Consider the following 23,066-nt stretch of genomic DNA (forward strand, 5'->3'; position numbering starts at 1 on the left):
AGTGGTTTTCTTGGGGATCTTTAGGGGGAGGTGAATGCAAGTTTCCCACCTCCACTTATGCAAAACCCCAGAGTTTTATAGCTACATCCTGAGAAGGGGACCATTTCTACTGATTACCTGTTCCTGGAATCTGAAGATCAAAGGCCCAAGCTGTATACAGGAGAGACCGAACTTTTCATGGGGGTGCTAGTTCTAAGCTGAGGCTGTGATGAACTTGCAACCACAGAAAAAACCGCTTGGTGGAGTTTGAAGGACTGACTCTCACCAGATCCCTTGTTGGGATTGGGGTGATCTCTGATAAGCTTATTAGCATGTGTGTAGGTTCTTCTATGGTTTTTAAAAATGTTTTCTCTTTAATGCTTTCAGCTTAAAAATAACTATGCTTGCTTAGAAAGAACTGTGTGGTAACTCATAACTGCTTGCAAATATGTTGTTCATAGCCTTTGAAGAGAAAGCAAACCATAGACAGTGGCTTATTTAGGCAGTCTGGCTTGCTGGGAATATCACAGTGTAGGCAGGAGATTGTGCAGCCTAAAAACAAACAAACAAACCCCTGGTCAGAAGGGAGATAGATGCAGGTCTCTACTCAAGAGAGGTGACAGCTGAGGAACCAGGAGATTAGAGTAAGGGCCCTTGGTGGATGATGGAGGAGGAAATACAAGTGTAGTTGCCCTGAACTGTGACAGTGAGCTTGGTGTCCTGCCGACTATAGAGGATATATAGAATGAGATGGAGAAGTGAAAAGGAGAAAAGGAGTAAGAAGAACAAAGAAGAACAAAAGAAGAAAGGGAGGAGAAATGGAAAGCAGGAGAAGAGAGGAGGGATGAAAAAAGTTAGGAGGAGAGGGAAAGAGAAAGAGGGAGCTAATGTGGATCATCTCACTGGTGTGATAATTCTTTTTTAAACAAAAACAAGTTCGTGCTTTAATTCTTCTAGCATTTGGAGAGTTATTTACTTCAAAAACACTGTATTTCAGACATTTAAGTAATGGCCCTTTTTATGTTGTACATAAGGGACTTCTTGTGTTGGTTCCTTTCAATTTTTCTAATGTCAAGCTCCAGAAGAGTCAATTAATTGTAAGACGTGATGCTCCATAAATCAATAAAATAAATAAAAAGTATTCTGCAATATTTTAATGCTTTAGCTCATAGACTCCTCTTGCACATTTTTTGTCATATGTTTTGTGTAGGCTCCATCCTTTTCTCTCTCTCTCAACATGAGAATGGCCCTACTGGGTCAGACCAAAGGTCCATCTAGCCCAGTATCCTGTATTCTGACAGTGGCCAGTGCCAGGTGCCCCAGAGGGAATGAACAGAACAGGTAATCCTCAAGTGATCCATCCCCTGTCGCTCATTCCCAGCTTCTGGCAAACAGAGACTAGGGACACCATCTCTGCTCATCCTGGCTAATAGCCATGGATGGACCTATCCTCCATGAATTTATCTAGTTCTTTTTTGAACCCTGTTATGGTCTTGGCCTTCACAACATCCTCCGGCAAGGAGTTCCACAGGTTGACTGTGCGCTGTGTGAAGAAATACTTTCTTTTATTTGTTTTAAACATGCTGCCTATTAATTTCATTTGGTGACCCCTAGTTCTTGTGTTATGAGAAGTAGTAAACAACACTTCCTTATCTACTTTCTCTACTCCAGTCATGATTTTATAGACCTCAAATCATATCTTTTAGCCATCTCTTTTCCAACCTGAAAAGTCCCAGTCTTATTAATCTCTCCTCATACAGAAACCGTTCCATAACCCTAATAATTTTTGTTGCCCTTTTCTGAACAGCTAATTTAGACCCCATCATTTTATATGTATGTTGGGATTATACTTTCCAATGTGCATCACTTTGCATTTATCAACATTAAATTTCATCTGCCATTTTGTTGCCCAGTCACCCAGTTTTGAGAGATCCTTTTGTAGGATCCTCTTCGCAGTCTTCCCGCATCTTAACTATCTTTAGTAATTTTGTATCATCTGCAAATTTTGCCACCTGGCTGTTTACCCCTTTTCCCAGATCATTTATGAGTACGTTGAATAGGACTGGTCCCAGAACAGACGCCTGGGGGACACCACTATTTACCTCTCTCTATTCTGAAAACTGACCATTTATACCTACCCTTTGTTTCCTATCTTTTAACCAGTTACCAATCCATGAGAGCACCTTCCCTCTTATCCCATGACAGCTTACTTTGAGTAAGGGCCTTTGGTGAGGGACCTTGTCAAAGGCATTCTGAAAATTTAAGTACACTATATTCACTGGATACCCTTGGTCCACATGCTTCTTGACCCTATAAAATAAAGTTGGTATATATTAAATCTGAGTAGAGGTGGGCAAAATACTTCTAAAACTATTTCCCATAAAAATATGCCTATTTTAAAAACCATTAAACATTAAAAAAATGAAAGGCAAATTTAGCCACTTTCTTAAAATTCTTGATGAAAATTAATGATTTTTAAAAATGTACTAAGGCTATTGTAAAAAATGTTGTGACAAAATTTTTCCTACCATTTAACCTTTCCTCCTCAGTGGTGTGCAGCTTGGGACAAAACACTGGGAGGAAGACAGCCTGGTTAACATGGAAGGAAGACACCACCTTTGGCAGAAAGGCCGATGGGGGTCACAGTTGAACTTTATCCTTGTAGAACACCGTATACGGCGGCTTAGATGTCAGGGCTTTAAGCTCCAACGCTCGTCTCGCAGATGTTATCACCACAAGGAACGTGACTTTCCATGACAAGTGGGAGAGGGAGCAGGAGTCCATAGGCTCAAAGGTGGACCCATGAGCCTGGAGAGAACCAAGTTAAGGTCCCACTGTGGGACAGGAGCCCAGGCCAGCAGGAAGAGTCTCTCGAGGCCTCTCAGGAATCGGACCGACATGTCATGCAAGTTACACACAGAATTGACCTTGGATCAGCAGGTGAAAAGCAGAGATAGCTGCAAGGTGCACTCTGATGGAAGAGAGGGCCAGCCCTTGCTTCTTAAGATGGAGCAGGTAATCTAAGTAAATTGTAAAGAGCACCACGCTGGAGAGGTGCTATGCTGAGACTCCCAGTGGGAGAACCTCGTCCATTTGGCCAGGTAGGTTGCTCAGTGGAAGGCTTCCTGCTTTTCAGGAGGATTTGCTGGACCTCATTAGAGCAGGCTTGCTCCTCCAAGTGCAACCACACAGCATCCAGGTGGAGAGGGGAGAGGTTGGGGTGTAGGAGACACCCACGATCCTGTGAAAGCAGATCCGGTTGGTCTGGAAGGGGCCAGGGAGTGGCCACTACCAGGGCCATCAGCATACTGAACCAATATTGGCGCGGCCACACTGCGGCGACCATGATGACTCGGGCCTTGTCTTTCTTGACCTTTGAGAGGACTCTGCTGATGAGTGGGACTGGCAGGAACATGTACATCAGTCCCCACGACCATGACAGGAGGAAGGCATCAGACACGGAGTCTTTACCCAGACCCTGTAGGGAACGGAAGTGATGACATTTCCTGTTCTGTCTGATGGCGAACAGGTCCACTTGGGGAGTTCCCCACCTCTGGAAGAGCATCCGGGCTACCTCCAGATGGAGCAAGCACTCATGGTGCTAGAAAAAGGACCTGCTGAAGCAATCTGCCAGCGTATTCCTGACATCGGGGAGGTGACAGACCTTCAGGTGGATTGTGTGGTTGATGCAGAAATCCCACAACTGGAGAGGCTCTTAACAGAGGGCCAATGAGCATGCTCCCCCCATCTGTTGATGTAGAACATCGAGGCCATATTGTCCGTAAACATGCTCACCCACCTGCCCTCCAGGAGCGGCAGAAAGACCCTGCAGGCCAAACGTACTGCTCTGAGCTCTTTGATGTTTATGTGCAACGTCATCTTCTCCAGGGACCACGTGCCCTGGGTCTGGAGGCTGCCGTGGCACACTCCCCAGCCCAGGTCCATGGTGTCCAATATCAACTCGATTGAGTGACAAGGGCTGTCAAATGGAACTCATTCCAGGACAGCTGTGGGGTCAGTCCACCATTGCAACAAGGTAAGAATCATTGGTGGGATGGTAACAACCTTTTTCAGGTGATCTCTGGACTGGGAATAGACTGTCGCCAGCAACTTCTGTAAGGCCCGCATCCTGAGCCTGGCATGGCGGACAACATACGTACATGCTGCCATGTGGCCCAGCAGGTGCAGGCAAACCCTGGACGTGGTCACAGAGAACACGGAGACTCCCATGATGAGGTCCACCAATGCCTGGAACCTCTCCTGCGGCAGAAACACTCTGGCGTAGGTGGAGTCAAGCACCACCACGATGAACTCTGTCCTGTGCACTGGAACTAACATTGACTTTTTGTGGTTTACCAGCAGGCCAGGGATTGGCACACGGCCTGCGGCACCATGACATCCCTTTTGACTTGGGACCTAGAGCAGCCTTTGACGAGCCAGTCATTGAGGTACGGAAGAATCTGGATACTGCGACACCTGAGGTTGGTAAACACCCTTGGTGCTGTTGCAAGGTCAAATGGAAGGACCGCAAACTGATAGTGGTCGGTTCCCACCGTGAATCATAGGAAGTGTCTGTGACCTTGAAAGATCACTATGTATAAATCCTTCAAGTTGAAGACAGCATACTTCAAGTTGAAGACAACATACCAGTCTCCCGGATCCAGGGAGGGGATGATGGAGGCCAGGGAGACCATGCGGAACTTCAATTTCTTTAGGTATTTGTTGAGGTCTTGCAGGTCCAGGATGGGCTGAGGACTTCCCTTGGCCCTTGGGATTAAAAAGTACTGGGAATAGAAACCCTTGTTCCTGTACTCGTGTGGAACCTCTTCCACCACACCCAACTGCAGCAACCCTTCCACCTCCTACATGAGGAGACTCTTGTGAGGGGGGTCCCTGAAGAGGGATGGGGGCAGGGAAGAAACTGGAGTGTATAACCTGGAGCCACTGTATTGAGGACCCAACGGTCTGAAGTTATAGTGGTCCATGCCGGGAGGAAAAAAGAAAGGCAGTTGGAGAAAAGTGGGAGATGGATCCGGGGTATAGTCCAGTAGGTCGCCCTTCGGTGCATCCTCAAAACGCTCGCTTGGCTCGCTTAATGCGGGTTGAGCCCAATTGGGCAGAGGGTGAAGGTGCGTGGCTAGGGTGGCGCTTGTAGCCCCTACCCTTTTTGTGGGGTGGCTCCTGCTAGGGTTGGCTTCCTTGGCCCTGAGCTGGCTGTGGTTTGAACTGCTTACGGGCTGGACCAGGGACGTACAGCCTTAGAGTTTTCAGGGTAGTACAGGAGTCTTTTAGTCCATGAAGCCGACTGTCATCTGTTCTGCAAATGACCTGGTTGTTGAAAGGCAGATCTTGCATTGACTGCTGAGCCTCTGTCGACAAGCCAGAGAGGAGAAGCCAGGATGCCTGCTGCATAGAGATGGCCAAGGCCATGGTGGGAGCTGTGGAGTCCGTCTTGTCTGAAGCTGCCTGGCTGCAGCTGCACTCTCCTCGAGGATCACCCGGAATTCCTTCCTAGACCCTTCAGGAAGCAAAACCTCGAACTTGACCATGCCCTGCCACGTTATAGTTATAGTTGTAGTGGCCGAGGAGGGCTTGGTGATTGGCCACTTTCAACTGAAGGCTGGAAGACGAATACATTTTTTGCCCAAACAAATCCACTCTCTTTGAGTCTTTATTCTTGGGCATAGCCCTGGGTTGCCCATGCCTCTGCCTTTGATTAACAGCCTCAGCTACGAAGGAATTTGGCGCCGGGTGAGCGTAGAGGTACTCATGGTCTTTAGCTAGCACAAAGTATTTGTGTTCAGCCCTTTTCAAAATGGGATGCAAGGAAGAGGGGGTTTTATAAGGCATTAGTAATTTACAATATCCCTTCATGTAGGGGTGAAGCCACCCTAACAGATGCTGTGGACCAAAGGACGTCGAACAGGGAGTCCGATGGCTCCTCTAGCTCAGGGGTCTCAAACACGCAGCCCGCGGAGTTATTTGGTGCGGCCCACCAAGCTCCCCGTGCACCCTCCACCCCCACCAAGTTCTTTGCTGCGGCCCACCAAGCTCCCCGCATCCCCTCCGAGTTATTCCTGCAGCCGCCAAACCTCCTCACCCGCCGCCTGCCCCCCTGCCAGCTCGCCGTGTCCTGGCTCCTCTGCCTACCTTCAGGCGCTTTCCAGGTCGGAGGGGGGAGGAGCAGGGAGCCACACACTTGGGGACGAGGCAGAGAAGAGGCGGGGCAGGGGCAGAAATTTGAGGAAGGAGTTGGAATAGGGGCAGGGAGGGGGCGGAGTTGGGGTGGGGACTTTAGGGAAGGAGTTGGAAGAAGCGAGGCGGGGGAGCTTATGGAAGGGGTGGAGTGGGGGCAGGGGGCAGAGGCAGGGGGGTGTCAGTGATGCGGCCCTCGGGCCAATGTACTAGTACTCATGTGACCCTCATGGTAATTTGAGTTTGAGATCCCTGCTCTAGCTCCTCTGCCTGGAACCCCAGGTTGGAGGCAACCCCCTTCAATAGTTCCTGATCAGCTTCATGTCATCTTGTGGAACTGGGTAAGCGGGACCCATAATCACTTCATCCAGCGATGGTGAGGATGAAGCTGGTGCCGTGGGATCTGCCACGTCCCCTCGAGGTCCAGCCGGCTGGTCTCCTGGGTCCTCATGGGCCTGGGGGGTCTGCCCTTCTGGGGTCTCCACCTCTGGTGGAGGGTGCGATGAGAGGCCGAAGGTCTATCCAAGGCCCCTGCCACTGACCAGACTGTCTGCGAAGGCTGGGTAAACTCCCATGGATTCCGGGGTACCAGGCTGTTGGCCACTGGCCTTGGGCCATTGGATTGGTTGTGGTGCTGATGATGTAGACAATATTGCCGGTGCCAGGGCTTGTCCCACTGCCAAGGACTCCTGCTCAGTGCCCCAGCCTTAAGTGGAGTGGTCGCTGTCAGGCAACCATAATCGGGTGGACCAGCAGCCCTTCTCTCTGTGGCACCAACTGCTGCGCCTCGACCTGTCAGATTGAGATGAATCCCTTGCATGGGACTTCGGGGACCGTCAGCATTCGGCGGATCAGTGTCAGTAATCTGGAGATCTACACCTCATGCTACTCGACCAGTACCGGGACGTGAAGCAGGACCGGGAGCTGGAGCGATCCAGTCAGCAGGAGGATCTCTCCAATCGTGTCTTGGAGAGAGGTGCTGGTGGTTCGGTGACCAGTGGCTCCATTCATACGATTGGTCGCGTGACCGGTGCCGAGGCATTGGAGATAGAAAGGGCAGGTCTTGATGCTCTTGCCAAGGGGCGCATGCCTCCGTAGGTCTGCGCCAGGTTACTGCCAAGCCGCGCCTCAAATCCCGCTGTCGGTGCACAGGGTCCAGAGACTGACAAGGACTTTGCTAAGCCTGCCTCCTTGCTTCTGAGACATGACGGCTTCATGCAGGTGAGTGCTGGCGGGACCTCCCCCACGAGGGGGAGTGCTGCTGCTGAGGTGGGGACATACAGGAAGGTCCCAAGGTGGGTTTACCCCAGGACCCGGGTACCACCGGAGCTGGTGTGGGTGGCACTAGTAGTGTCAGGATCTCCTGCACTCCCTACAGTGCCTCGGGTATTGATGAGACCTCTAGATGATGAAGTCCCTCTTCACTGTCCAGTGTGGCACGCATGGTACAGGATGGGCTAGACTGCTCGGCCTGAGCTGGGGCCTTAGTCCCTGACGGAGGTGTTGAGCTGTCAAGCACAGGTCTTGGCTCTCTCCAGCCCTCTCCTTTCCCTTACGGAAAGTGGGAGATCTTCCCCTCATGGTTCTCTTCAACTTCTTGGCCAGAGCTGGGGAGGGGGATTGGTGCCAGCTTGTAGACAGCACCGGCGGGGCGCTCCGCACCGATGCTGAGGTGCTTGGGGCCAAGTCGGACCTCTGCTCTGGTGCTGGGGTCAGCGCCGACTCCATCAGGAGTGCCCTGAGACGGACGTCTCTCTCCTTTTTTGTTTGGGGTTTAAAGAATTCACAGATGTGATGCTTGTTGCTTGTGTGTCCTTCTCCTAGACACCTTAAACAACTACCATGCGGGTCGCTGATCAGCATAGGTCGCTTACAATGATCGCAGGGCTTAAAGCCTGGGGACTGGAGCATGCCCCATCCTGTTCTGGGACCAATTATACTAGAACTAATTCTAAGGGAACTATTAACTATGTACAACTATTTTACAGGGAAATGTTCAAAAGAAACACTGAATGAAGCGCAATGCTAGCCGAAGCAGCAGACGTTCCAGCACCGTCCCTGGTGGCAATAAGACACGGAAGGTGTGGGGAGCCGGTGGTGCCCCTTATACTGCAGCATATGCACGCTGCTCCAGGGGGCGCAAGAGCCGGTCCCCTACGGATACCACTGAGGGGAAAACTTCCAGCACTGGTGTGTGTGGCGAGCACGTACACCTAATATGGAATGGACATGAGCAAGCACTCGAAGAAGAACTGTTTATTCCTCAAATACATATAATTGTAGATATGTTACTGCTTTGTGTTATATCCACAGCTGAAATGGCTGGGTAGTTTATTCTGGATTGACAATAAGAATGAGGCATATGGTTTGGAAAAAACACATAAAAGAGGCCCAAAGTAATCAACATATATAATAACTAAACACTGGCCATATTTATCAAAGGCACCATAAACAAAGACTGACTCAAAACCAAATTCACACATGTATGAGCATGCGTACATACTCTCACACACACATTTTAATGTGGAAAATGTTTTTGGCAGTCACTGACATTTTTCCTACTATGCTCTCTAGACTTGTTGTGAACAAGATTAGTCAGCTTTGGTAAAATTTCCACTTTAGGGCTCCCACCTTTGCTACCACCAATGGGGCTGAAGTGGTGATAGTGGAAAGATAGATATTTTTTTTAAAAAAAGGCAGCGTAGAGAGAGCCTACATGCCGTTACAGATGTACTATTTCAAGTGGGGTGCTTATTTTCAAACAAAAGGCAGAATAAAGCCCTGAGTACATACAACAGCTGTTTTTTGTTGCAGCAATCCACAGTCATTACTAATCATAATTATAGAAGGTGTGTGTTATCACTGTCAGTTGTTTGCCTGATTAGCTGTAATTTCTTCATGTGCCTAGTGCGACATTTTTCTCTAATATAAACAGTCAGGGAATACAGAGCTCTCAAAGCCACACAGCAGAAATAATAAATATGGAATTCACACCGGAAAGATTTTTACAGAAACGTTTTGGATAATCTGTTTTTTCTAAATTATTCTCTTATATGGATTATTTTAAAAAAACATTTAATCAAAATGGCACCATCAAGATTACAATTATAAGCCCTCAACCTACAATAAGATTTTTGTAGGTGTACCCTGGGGCATATTCAACCTTTAACAAAATGGTTATGCTGTACAAATATAGGCAACAATCCTACAAACAAGTGAGCATGTAACTTTACTCACATGAGTAGCTTTATTGATTTCATGTTTGCAGGATCAGGTTCTCATTTTCTGCTAAGTCTCTTTGTTATGAATAAGTAAGCAGCTGACAGTGCACAAACAACTTTCACTACATGCCTTTATCAAAATCCACTTGCTGTGTTATATTCTAATAAAGTGATAATCCTTTTTACTCCCCACCTTTAGAGTCAGCCTCACAACATTACACTCCTGCAGCGGGTTCAGTTTCAGCGTTTCTCCAAGGTTGCTGCAGCCTGATGTTTGATGCTGCATTTCACAGCAAACACAGACACCATCACTGTCAAATTTAATCTGAAAAAAAGTAAAAAATCAGAGAAATCAGAGAAAGCCAAACCTTTGTTCCAACCATCGTTACAACATTTATCTTCAACACAAGATGACACCAAGGAGTGACAACTATGTTCTTCTATTTGAAATATACAATTCATCATATAATCAGTGACACAGCTTGAAGCAGAATGACTTCTGTTGACCAGCAGAAGCTACAAAAATGAAAGTAGGTGAGAGAAAAATATTGTAGACAAGTAAGGTAGATAAAAGTAGCTGTATCTTTAAGGCCTTCTGTGGGCTGTTGAGAAAGGTTGTTTTTAGGAGGCAGAAAATTGTTTCTGTACTCTTCAGAGCCGGATCAAACCAGGAGAAATGATTTAAGTAAGTAAGTGTGAAAAACATGGGGGATAAAACAGGTGCCGGAAATATTGTGAGAAATCTTGATCAGAAATAAAATCACATTTAAATAACCAGGAAGATGACTGGAATAGAGAGAGGTACCATTATGAAAATAGAGACAGGAGAGAATGGAACATGAAGGGAAGGTGAAAGGCATACAATATTTGATATATATGTGTGTGAGGGAGAGTGTGTGCACACTGACCTCACTTTTAATTTATTTTTACTCTGAAAAAGTTTTACTTTCTCTTTTTTGTTTCAAGTTCTGTTTGTTTTGAAAACCCCTTTTTTTAAAAAAATACAGTAAACGTTCAGCATCCTCAAATTTTAATTTTCACAAAGTTCTTTTTGTCTTTCTTTAATTATGTCTCCCCTTTATCTTGAGGCTTTAGAAGGCACTAAGCATTTCTGGTATCTGTTCTTTTAAGATTTTTATTAAAATGTGTTTTATTGAATGTACTGAACCCCAGTCAACATTTTAATTTTACTATGACTTTCTTTAAAATATGATTTATGTGAGCTTAAAACTGCAATATTTCCATTCAGCTCCATGGGAGGTTTATCCATATAAAAAGTGCAGAATTGGATTAATTATCCTCATTTTGATGTCTTTGTTCAAAAAAATAAAAACAGGACTGTGTTTTTCTATTGCTTTGCTATCATGATTTTCAGCCAAGATTTAACTCTATATGAATTTTTCCTCCGCTTACTAATATAAGCCTGTAGCCACTTGTATTTTTCTTAATTACACTTAAACATTTAGATGCTTTCTCCTTTCCCATTTGAAGCCATTTTGTGCTGGTGCAGAGGATTCTAAGGATTGGTAGCAGGATATATTGCCATCTCCCTAGGTCACTGGCTCAAACCCAGCCTGGGTCACTATTGAGTAAGAGTTATTACCATCAGATGGCAGTTCAATGGCCTATGTGAAATGAGCTTAGTGGTCTCAATTCCCAGATTTTCATAGTGGAAAAAACTGTGCCAAAACTGGCAGTAATTAGAAGCTTTAATGGGAGTCTGAGCAGAGGTCAGGGATTTAATGGGCCATGTAGACTGAATTAGTCAGGATGAGGCACAATAGCTGGAATAGTGTGGAAGAGACCATATAGTGACCATCTGTGCTGTGTACCATGTACCATGGAGACAGCACTATGATCTTTACTGCCACCTAAATTGCATATTGTATTTGTGTCATGATTAATATTTTGCCTCTTCCCAAATCGTCTTCTGCTGCTTGAATGACTGGCTGAACAAACTGAGATGGGCTCTGGCACTTATAGGAAATTGAAGTGTCCCATCTGAGGTCGGCAGTATAGCAGCATATTTAAACAGATTTCTTTCTTACTAGTTAGCTTTATTTTTTCTGCCTTCATACAAGGCTTGAATCATTCATCTCTTCTTAGTAGCTAGATGTTTTAAAATTTATATTTTACATCCAAGTTCAAGAAAGATACAGAGACAGAAAAAAGAGAAGAGAAAATGTGTGATCTCTCAGAGTAATTTGGTGTCTCTGCTTCAGTGATGCGGAACAGATAAGTAGTTGGGAGAGCAATACAAGACTATTATTTTGAAAAAAATAATGTTCAGTAAACAGGCTGATAAGTTAACATCATGCCATATATCAGAATAAAGGCATACTCCAGACAAATTGCTGTCTCAGTGGGTTTGAACTCTTGAACCTCTAGAATGCCCTCTAACCAGTGTAATTAGTCAGAATGCTTTTAAAAATGCAGAAAACATAAATTATACCATTTTCTAGCCACTCATGAGCAGAAGTGGATGCAGCTTTCTGCTGCACCCTATGTAGCCTGGTCATGCCCTGAGTCATAAATACTGTAAATGAAACAAAGAAATAGCCAACTAAAATGGTGAGCGTCTTTTGTACTGATCCCTTGATTTCTATGTAACTTTTTTTTTTTATAATCAGATTAGAATTTTATATGTGTAGCTTTTCCTCATAATATTTTAAACATGTTAAGATAGGTATTTCAATTCCTGTGAGTTTCTAATACTTTTTTTTTTAAACAAATGAATGAGATCTGATCTGTGCGTGGCTTTGTGGTATATGATCAGACAACCTTCAACTCTTCAATCCCATGATAAATACAAAATGTTGTTAAATCTGAGGAGGTCTTGCCTTTGAACTCCTCTGGGAATGTTGGAAATGGTGCTAGCTGTTAGATAACTACTACAGAACAGGTTTGAAATTCACACTTTGAATTTAGAGTTGTGTCAAATTCAGCCGTCACAAAGCTACAGCACACCTGCTATATTATCAAAGAGCATCCAGCAAAATCAATATGCTCTTCAGCTGGTAAAAAGTTTCTATAACAAGGAAAATGCACTTTACACAAAGCTGTCCACACCAAGATCATTTATTCTCTGATACATGCTGCGTCTGTTCAATGAAAGGTAGTCACCCACACATCATGGTATGTATTTAACACTTCTAATGTGAAAAATAGATCCTAGGTCTACTTTTATCCCATGTAATGAACAGATATCACATAAACAAAGGCTGAAAAAAATATCTAAAGCTTCCTAACAAGAGTCCCACCTGTGACTGCTTCTCTATTCACTCTAAAATGCATCTTATAACTGTTTTGTATTGCACAGTACCTGTCCTTGTATCTTGCTAAAAATATTTTTAAAAGGTTTCTTAAATGCACAATGAAAACTGTTGAAATTAAGTTATCACCAACATATAGGGCTGCCCCCAAAAATACATCTGTAATTTTTACATGTGCAAATATATATATATATTTGTGCAGCAAACAGAGAGCAATTGGTGGCTTTGCTTGTACAAAAAAGGCACAAATATCAGAGGCACATTTCTAGAGAGCCTTTGATAATCTGGCCCATTGTGCACAGCTATTTACCTTTTCCTTTAAAAAGCGTTCATGAAGCAGTGATGCCAGAACTGGGGCCACCGCACTCCCACTTTTTGAAAATGGACGGGCCTGGCCCATCCACTTGTCATCACAGCAGACCCCACCCCCTTCCCCTCCTCTTCCCCATGAGGCCCCACCCTCTGGCCAGGCCAGCAGCTGGTGGAGCCCCGGCAGCTGAGGGAGCCGTGCGGACCCTCCACCTGCCCGTGGTGCAGGGGTGCCGACAGGGCCGGTGTAACCACTAGGCAAACTAGGCGGCCGCCTAGGGCGCCAAGATTTGGGGGCGCCAAAAAGCGGTGCCCCAAATTGTTTTTTGCTTCATCCAAAATGGGAAGGGGCGCAGTTCGGTCTTTTCCCCAAGCTGCCTTCCCCCGTACCTGGGTCTTCCTCACTCTCTGTCTCTTCCACACACTGCATTGGGCAGCTCTGTCCCATTCTGTGCAGAGGTTGCCTCATGGCAACCCAGCCGTGCACACAAGGAGGGTTCATCTTTGTTCCGTTCTCCTGCCAGGGAAAACCTCTGCCTGGGGCAAATAAGTCAAGGAGCCGGAATCAGAGGGCTTGGGAATCACCCCCACGGGAAACTTCCAGCCTCTCTCTGCCGGGGAGAGGGCCACGGCAAGGCATGGCTGCTCGCACTTTATCACAAGCCCGTGCCCTGGACCCAAGGCAGGGCGCATCTTCTCACAGGCAAGCGGGGCTGGCTCTCCAGTAACCTGCCTCAGTTGCATTTCCCAGGTATCCCTGGGGAGGGATCAAGGGAGGAAAATGCTGGAGAGGAGGAGAAGAGAAGTCGACACAGCGATGGAAGGAAGGGGGGAGAGGACGCAGGGGACAGGGAACGTGGGGTCAGAAGGGGAGAGGTGGAGCAAGCAAGGCTGACCCTCCAGGGTGTGCCTCTGACCCCCGCCCTTTCCTCCCCCTGGTACGCTGCTTCTCTCCATTCCAGCAGCGCTTCTGTCCCACCCCCACTTCTGCCTGGAGCTCCCCAACATGCGGTGAAGAGCCTCTCCAAAGCGAGCAAGCTGCTGAGGTCCCTGTGCCTCACCGCAGGCTTCCCCTCTCTCCGCCAGGGTGCTGCACTCCATCCCGCTTCGTGTCCAGCCCAGCCTCGCTGCTGTTGTGGCTGCATTCTTCCTGTGAGGGGCGTATGTGTGTGTGTGTGTGATTGCCTGCCTGGGCTCCTCACCACGATGACACCTGAATTTGGTGATTTATGTGTAATCAACAGCACAAGTACTAACCACCACTGCCTCTCCTCACAATCCCTCTCCCCCTTCACCTCCCGGCTCCCTGGTGGAGCAAAGTTCTGCAGAGAGGCTGCGCTGCGTGGTTCTGAGCACTCCCTTTGCTACTGCAGCTCTCTGGGGTGCAAGGTGGAAGTTTTGCCTAGGGCGCAAAATATCCTTGCACCGACCCTGGGTGCCGAGAGCAGCCCCCAGCCCCTGTCCCCACCCAGCCCAGGGCAGGTGCAGAGTGCGTGACTTCGCACCAGCTCCTCATAGCTGCCCATGTGGCTCTATGTGGGGGGCGGGGACACAGGCAGGGGGTTGCTTTTGGCCCCACCCTGGGCAGGAAGGGCAGGCTCCCAGGCTCCACTCTGGCTTGGTAGGGGGTGGGGCCTCCAGAGAAGAGGAGGAACATGGGCAGGCTTTGGGGGAGGAGGGAGAGAAGAGGAAGGGTGGGGGCCATTGCCCTCCCCCAACTTTTGGGAAGGCTCCAACACCCTTGTCATGAAGTGACCTTCTTAAGGCCAAAACAGCATTGCTAACTTCTATGTATTTTAGGATTTTATACTACTGCCAATCATCATAGTATCTGAGCACCTTCCTCATAAAATTGATAGCAGTAGTGAATTCCCAAGTGGACTTCATGGAGTCTCTGGCACTTCTAACCTTTTTGGGGTCAAAACTCTGCTTGGGAGAGGGTGAGGGCTTGGATGAGTTTTTTGGGGTGGATAGAAGGGTGTGTCTGTCTTAGGCTGAATAGCCTTTCAAAGAGGAAGGTTTTGAACGTTTTCCTAAAGACGGTTAGATTCTGGATTCATCTACTCTCCTCTGGAAGTTTGTTTCACAGACAAATCCCTTTGGCTGAGAACGTTTTGTCTTCAGTGCTCTTGCACTACATCTTTGGCTTTGTGATCTGCATTGTTCATTTCCCATTTCAGCCCCTAACCCTCATTTTATTCCTCCCCTCTCACAGAGCACAACTGATTTTTTCTAATTACTCCCAGAATATATACGCTTTGGGCTCAACTGTGCAACCTCACCTTGAGGGGCAACTCTGTAGTGTGCATTAGATAGGCTTTAGCTGTAGTTATAGCTCCTTAAATATATTGGATCTTTAAGGAAACTTGGTTGGCGTTACTGTCAGAACTGATCAAGACCGCTTAAACCAGCAGGTAACTTTTAGCTAGAAGAGGATGAAAAAGATGAAAGGCTTCTCTGAAAGGAAAGGACATTGGGAACTTCAAGCATATTAAATGTACAAAAAAAAAGAAAAATCTATGGTACAATTACATTATGACAAACTGACAAAGGCAAGGACATTCAAATTTTTTTGTCTGTCCTAATTTACTAAATTTTAGTATAGCCTCTACAAGAGTTTCAGAAAAGAGTTTGCTGTTACTGTATGTAGCATGTGTACTCCAACACCTTGCCACAACAGGGTGCATTGGGGACAAAGTAACAACCCCTGCTCCACTGTTTTTCTCTCCATGTCACAAATCTTAATGATAATGCTTTATAGATTTTCTTATAAATCAATAATACACTGAGGCTGCCAGTGTTGAGCACGGTCCCCAAATCCTGAAACTCATGAGTGTGATATCCCACCAACAATTTATGATATTTTCCCATCCCATAAGCAGTCTGTTTCCTATAGAACTGCTGGATGTGGGTTCCTGCAATACTCACCCACTGTGGCGACAGCTGTCAATATTTATATTGTCCTTCAGATGCTTAAATAGGGAGCATAAAAAAACTCCAGGACCAAATTGAAAGATGAAATACAAAAGTTCAAAAGTTGACAACACACAGATAAACGCAGTGGGAGCCCTGCTTCTGATGTGTACTGTAGTATAACACATAAAGAAGGCAGGCCTGGGCAGCAGATTTAATACAAACAAGAGGAAGTACTTTTTCACAGAACACACAGTTAACCTATAGAACTCATTACCATGGGATGTTGTGATGGCCAAAAGTATAACTGGGTTAAAAAATGAACTAGATAAGTTCACAGAGGATAGGTCCATCAATAACTATCAAGATGGTTCAGGGATGAAATCCCATCTTCGGGGCAACCTTAAGTCTCTGACTGCCCAGTTTTTTCCAACCTTTCCACATAGGTCAGGTTTTCTGAATCTTTTATCATTTTTGTTCCTGTCCTCTGGACTCTCCAATGTGTCCACCTCCTTATTAAAACGTGGCACCACAGTACTCCAGGTGATGCCTCACCAGTGCCAAGTAGAGTGGGACAATTACCTCCCATCTCTTACATGTAACACCCCTGTTAATACACCAGAATATGAGACTTTCTCTCATCTGCATCATATTGTTGACTTATATTCAATTTGTGATCCACAGTACCAGCCAGATCCTTCTCAGCAATACTACTGGCTAGCCAATTATTTCACATTTTTTAGTTGTGTATTTGATTTTTCCTTCCTAAGTGAAGTCCTTTAAACTTGTCTTTATTGAATTTCATCTTGTTGAATTCAGATCAATTCTCCAATTTGTCCAGATCGTTTTGAATTCTAATCATGTCCTCCAAAGTGCTTGCAACCCCTCCCTGCTTGGTGTCATCTGCAAATTTTATAAGCATACGCTCCACTCCATTATCCAAGTTTTTAATTAAAATATTGAATAGTAACAGACTCACATTTGACCCCTGCGGGATTCCATTAGATACACCTTTCCAGGTTGACATTGAACTATTGATAACTACTCTTTCAATGTGGTCTTTCAACCAGTTGTGCACCCACTGGTAGTAATTTCATGCTGACCACATTTCCCTAGTTTGCTTATGAGAATGTTGTGTAAGACTGTCAAAAGCCTTATGAAAATCAAGATATATCACATCATCTGCTTCCCTTGATTCATTAGGCCAATAAGAAGGAAATCACATTTGTTTGGCATGATTTGTTCTTGACAAATCCATGCTGGTTATTCCTTATAATCCTATTCTCCTCCAGATGCTTACAAACTGATTGTTTAATAATTTGTTCCAGTATCTTTCCAGGTATCAACGTGAGTCTGACTGGTCTATAATTCCCTGGGTCCTCTTTGCTCCTCTTTTTAAAGACAGGTTCTATGTTTGCCTTTCTCTCGTCATATAGGACCTCATCTGTCCTTTCAGAGTCCTCAAAGATAACTGCTAATGGTTCCGAGATTGTTCAGCTAGTTCCTTAAGTACCCTAGGATGAATTTCAACCTAACCTGCCAACTTGAATACAACTGACCTACCTAAATATTCTTCTAGCACAGTGGTTCTCAAACTATGGGTCGGGACCCCAAAGTGGGTTGTGATCCTATTTTAATTAGGCTGGCATTAGACTTGCTGGGTGGCAGGGCTCAGGCTACAGGCCCCCGCCACCTGGGGCTGAAGCCCTTCGTCTTTGGTCCCCCCACCTGGGGTTGTGGGGCTCAGGTAGGCTCAGGCTTTGGTCACCCCTCCTGAGGTCATGTAGTAATTTTTGTTGTCAGAAGAGGGTCACAGTGCAATGAAGTTTGAGAACCCCTGTTCTAGCATGATAGGATGCCAGTCTCAGCTGGGGTCTCTGGGCACTACTAGAATACAAATAATAGGCAACCCACAATGGGAGATTGACAACACCGAGAGAATACCAGATTCTGGATGATAGTGAACGGCTATAAGTTTGATTGAGGACCTAGGGCAGTATGTTAAAAAAACCAATCAGTAAGTTAGTTATGCCCAACAACAACAAAAAGCTATACAGCATGTAGCAGTGGTGGAAAGTGGATTAAAATAATCAACTCTTGGGCCACAGCATCTATTGATGTAAAATTACTACCAGAGCTAACATTGTGCGTGTGAAAGAAAGTTTCTAAAAGCACTGGAATTACGTTTCTCAAACACATGTTAATGAAGGGATAGAGCATACAGCTGCTATGTGCACATGGAGCTCCCACTGACTTCAAGTGAGGTTCTAAAAACAGTGCAGCTGCAGGAAACTTTTCTCCCAATTAAGTTTTCGTAATCAACATTAAAATCTATGATGGTAGTTTTGTTAGCGCGTTGTGTTACTGACATGTAGTACAAACAACATAAAAAGTAGCCATAGATGCTAATGATCTCAAAATGCATACAAAATGCTAACATGTGTTGTACAGTAAAATTTCTCATATTTATGTGAAAATATATTACGTAGATTACAATTCTTACTGCATTGCCTTAAACACTGAGGAAGTCCCTCATTTGTCATTTCTCAGTTAAACGAAAGTTGTTGTTGTTTTAAAAACAATTCCCTTCTCTGAGAAGCTCTTTTATAGTTAAAATCCACCATAAAGAAACTTTACTATATTATTTTTAAACCACCCATATGTATTCAAGGCTTTGCAGCAATGATCCCTGTGGAAAAATTCAGCAACACCTCAGCTGTTCTGCGAGAACTCCTTTTGCTATAAAAATGAATAAGCCTGACAGAAATATGTCAAGTCAAGATGAGCATTTATTTGCCTTGTGCATTGAGGCTACTGTACTTGCCAGCACCCTGTGAACACCAGAGTGTGATTCAGAGCATTAGCTTATTATTTCCCTCATTGATTCTATTTTAAGAAACTGCATACATAAGTGATTCTGAACCTGACATTTGCACTAGACTACCACTTGAAAGTTCACTACCGTGTTTTAATCTTGTAGTTAGAGTATCATTTAAAAGGAATTAATGTTTGTTAATCAAACCTACAAAAAGTATAATTTAAAGACTGATCTTTGCTCCTCACAACTAGCCGATACCACTATTACAGTAAGTCTAGAGCTTACAAGTGCTGTCATCCTCCAAAGTGGCAGAGTTAAAGGACCTAAAGCACTATGTTAATTAATATGAGCACTCAAAGTGAGGAGATGCAGGTTTGCATTATATCTACACTATTAAACTATTACACAGAGTTGCACTTCACCAATTTGGAATGAAATCCTGCAGCTCTTAATTACATAAACAATCCTATTGATTTCAGTGGAACTGCTCCGATAAGTAAGGTTTGTATACACATACCCTGATTGAAATATGACTTTGCTGATTAAAGTAAAACTAAATAAGTAGGGTCTGTTACATGAACTATTATTATCATCATAATTATAATATGGCAAATAGAAAGTAACAGCAAAGATGATTTGTCCTACTTCTATAAAGCACAAATGGGGCAACTTCTATGAAAAGCTACTGATTAGAACTTCATCTCAGACATGAAGACTGGCTACTGATAACCAGCAACTTTATTTCAGCCTCTTCCATCATCTTCACAGTTCCTCATGCTGGAGGGAAGCCTGAACAGAAGATGTAGGAGTGAAAAGTCGGTTGGCTTTTTAGATAAATTTCTCCTTCTTTCATACTTTGGTGTTAGTAGCTAAGTGCATCCTCTTGGCAATTTAAAGGTTTATTGGTTAAAGAGTGAGAAAAGGTGTTAGGATCCCCAGATTATATTCCTGGCTCTGTCACTGATTTGCTATAGGAACCAAACTTCCCTTCAAATTCTTCCATATGGGCAGAGGGCTCTAACCTTCCTCCTAGGAAGAGGTCACATGAGCTGCACCTACTAAACCAGATAATCTCTGGGGATCTATTAGAGGCATGGAGCATTCATGTGTAGGACACTTGCCTCTATTCCTCTTCCTGCTCTCTGCAGCCCCTTTAGAACCACAGCTTCTTTAGCAGCCATGCTGTCAGGGAGTCCCTGACTGCTGGTTGCCCCTACGGTGTCTTTGGAGAGTAACTCCACAATGGGGAGCAGGAAGCTACTCAAACTCTGCATGTAGGGTTGCCAGGTGTCCAGTTTTCAACTGGAAAGCCCGGTCGAAAAGGGACTCCGGCAGCTCCAGTCAGTACCGCTGACCGGGCCGTTAAAAGTTCAGTTGGTGGTGCTGCAGGTCTAAGGTAGGATAGTCCCTACCTGTCCTAGCACTGCGCTGCCAACAGATCTGTCTCCTAGGCGGGGGAGGGGCACGGGGCTCTCCGTGCTGCCCCCACCCCAAGCACCGGCTCTGCACTTCCATTGGCCAGGAACCACAGCCAATGGGAGCTCGGGGGGCGGTGTCTGTGGGTAAGAGCAGCGTGCGAAGTCTCCTGGCCCCCCTGCCTAGGAGCCAGACCTGCTGGCCGCTTCTGGGGTGCAGCGCTGTGCCAGGAGAGGCAGGGAGTCTGCCTTAGCCCCGCTGAGCCGCTGACCAGCAGCCATCCAAGGTAAGCCTGTGCCCCAATCCCAAGCCCCTGCCCTGAGCCCCCCGAAACCTGGAGGCCCCTCCTGCACCCCAAACACCTCATCCCTAGCCCCACCCCAGAGCCTGCACCCCCAGCTGGAGACTCCCCCCCCCCCACACCCCAACCCCCTGCCCTAGTCCAGAGCCCCCTCCTATACCCTGAACCCCTCATCCCTGGCCTCACCCCAGAGCCTGAACCCCCAACCCAGAACCCATACCCCCTCCTGCACTCCAACCCCCTGCCTCAACCTGCAGCCCCATCCTGCACTCCAAATCCCTCAGCCCCACCCCCCAGCCCCTCCCATAGCCCAAGCCCCTGCCTCAACCCACTGCCCCTCCCACATTCAGAATCCCCTGGTCCCATCACTGAGCCTGGAGCCCCCTCTTGCACCCAAAACCCCTCATCCTCAGCCCCACCCCAGAGCCCACACCCCGAGCCGGAGCCCTCACCCCCTTCTGCACCCCAACTCCCAGTCCCAGCCCAGAGCCCCCTCTCACACCCATAACCCCTAATTTCTGGCCCCACCCTGGAGCCCGCATCCCTAGTTAGAGCCTTCACCCCCTCCCGCACCCCAAGCCCCTCCCCCAGCCCAGTGAAAGTAAATGAGGGTTGGGGAGAGCGAGCCACCGAGGGAGGGGGAATGTAGTGAGCAGGGGACGGGACCTTAGGGAAAGAGTGGGGTAGGGTGTTCAGTTTTGTACTATTAGAAAGTTGACAACCCTATCTGCATGCAGTAACTTATGCTAGTTTTTCCTTCATTTTTTTTCTCCAGAGCAGTAGGGGGACATCTGACAGAACCCAGCTTTCCCCCAACCTATGCAGCCAGAACACACACAGAAACCCAAGGGAAGTGCTTCTACTTGGAAAATGGGGAACACTCTAGTTAAATGGCACTTCCCAGTTTTGTTAGATTCTGCAGCAGCGGAGTAGAGAATCTGGGAAATCCATGCTAAGAGGTTACATTTAAAATGATGTCTAAGGCACAACACAAAACAGTCTATTCGTTGATACTGCCATTAAGTAATTGTATTGGGGTGGTTTCATTTGTCTGGGATTGTGTTACTAAAAGGACAATGAAAATATCTTTGTAAATTTTTCTTTTGAGTTCCAACAATCAGGTCTAAGCAAGATTTAAATAGTCCAATGATACCCTTGTTTTATCTCACAGCTTGGAGTTTGCATTCTAGGGCCAAATTTTAAAAATTATTTAGATGCCTGAAGATGCAGATAGGTGCCTAGTGGGATTTGCAAAAGTGCCTACGTGCCTAACTCCCAGCAGTCACTTTTTGATGTCTAAAAGTTAAAGCTGTTAACACAGAAAAGAGTACCTACCGTTGCAGAGTCGGTGTATCTGAACACCATAAAGTTTTCCCTATACTTCTCAAATTAACATCCTCAGGTTGGCTGCATACAATTATCACTCCCATCTGCATTCAAGTGTAGGTAAACACTAACTGTAGTTTTCATCTTCCTAGAACTCAAGCTCTGGCTAAGCAAGTTTTCAATTGCAGTGCATGGCATCAATATGGGTCCCCTAAAATTTAGCTTCAAGTTTCAGGTTAGAACCCAAAAAGTCAAAGTAAACTCAGATGGAAATCCAAGCTTCCCTATGAAACTTAAAAATAAAATTCAGATAGTTTTAAAACAAAATTATAAAGCCACCTCGGTTTGCTAGAAAGGTAAAATTTTGTTTTGCGCTCCGTAACAAAAGCCCAAACCTGGTGAACTGTGTGCTTTAAGGTTTTTGGCCCACATTTTGCACTGCTCTAGATGCAGTAACATCCTTATATCTCTACTGGCATAATGACCAAGAGATGGCGATCCCCAGACTGAGATATTTTACATGGCACTGTAGTGTCCTTTAGTTATTCTTTCTTTATATTTCAATTTAATTTAAAAGATTGCAGTTGCAAAAAACAGACCTCTCCTAAAAATATTAGTAAAAGCTCTTTCATGCTGCAATTCTTTGATGACAGCATGACATTCAACTCAGCAGAAAGTACAAATATATAAAAAGTCAAATAAAAGAGATGGAGCCATAATAGAAGATTATTAAAACATTTCGGGGCTCAGACTAAATTAAAAAAGTGCTGTGAAATATCTCATTTTTCCTAAAATAAGATTAAATATAAGGCAATCAATATATGGCAACAGAGGGAAGTTTATTCGTTATTATTGCAATGATATTCTGGAAATTTAAGGTAAAACATTTTGTCCTAAGAAAAGCTGTAAATTTACTGTATCAAAAGAAGCAAGAAAGGTGAATGATAATATGAATACAGTAGAACCTCCGAGTTATGAATACCAGAGTTAAAAAATAACCTGTCAACCACAGACCTTATTTAGAACTGGAGTTTTGCAATCAGGCAGCAGCAGAGACCAAAAAACAAAAAAAGAAAAGAAAAAAGCAAATACAGTACTGTTTTAAACGTAAACTACTAAAAAAATAAAGGGAAAGTTTAAAAAAAGATTTGACATGATAAGGAAACTGTTTCTGTGCTTGTTTCATTTACATTAAGGTGGTTAAAAGTAGCAATTTTCTTCTGCATAATAAAGTTCCAAAACTGTATTAAGTCAATGTTCAGTTGTTAACTTTTGAAAGAAAAACCATAACATTTTGTTCAGAGTTATGAACAACC

General features: G+C 45.3%; 1 protein-coding gene across 7 annotated transcripts in view; it reads right to left on the reverse strand.

The window, feature by feature from the left end:
* Positions 1–23,066, reverse strand: part of ENTREP2 (endosomal transmembrane epsin interactor 2) — a 376,956-nt gene that overhangs the window by 87,391 nt on the left and 266,499 nt on the right. For 5 of the 7 annotated variants that reach the window (XM_073303684.1, XM_073303682.1, XM_073303683.1 and 2 more), the window contains one exon: positions 9,589–9,720. The exons of the other annotated variants lie outside the window; for them this stretch is intronic. In XM_073303684.1, coding sequence (XP_073159785.1) covers positions 9,589–9,720 — 132 coding nt within the window. The remainder of the gene's footprint in view (positions 1–9,588; positions 9,721–23,066) is intronic. 7 annotated transcript variants of the gene reach the window in all.

The sequence above is a fragment of the Lepidochelys kempii genome, chromosome 10 (assembly GCF_965140265.1).
Source record: "Lepidochelys kempii isolate rLepKem1 chromosome 10, rLepKem1.hap2, whole genome shotgun sequence".
Taxonomy (NCBI): domain Eukaryota; kingdom Metazoa; phylum Chordata; order Testudines; family Cheloniidae; genus Lepidochelys; species Lepidochelys kempii.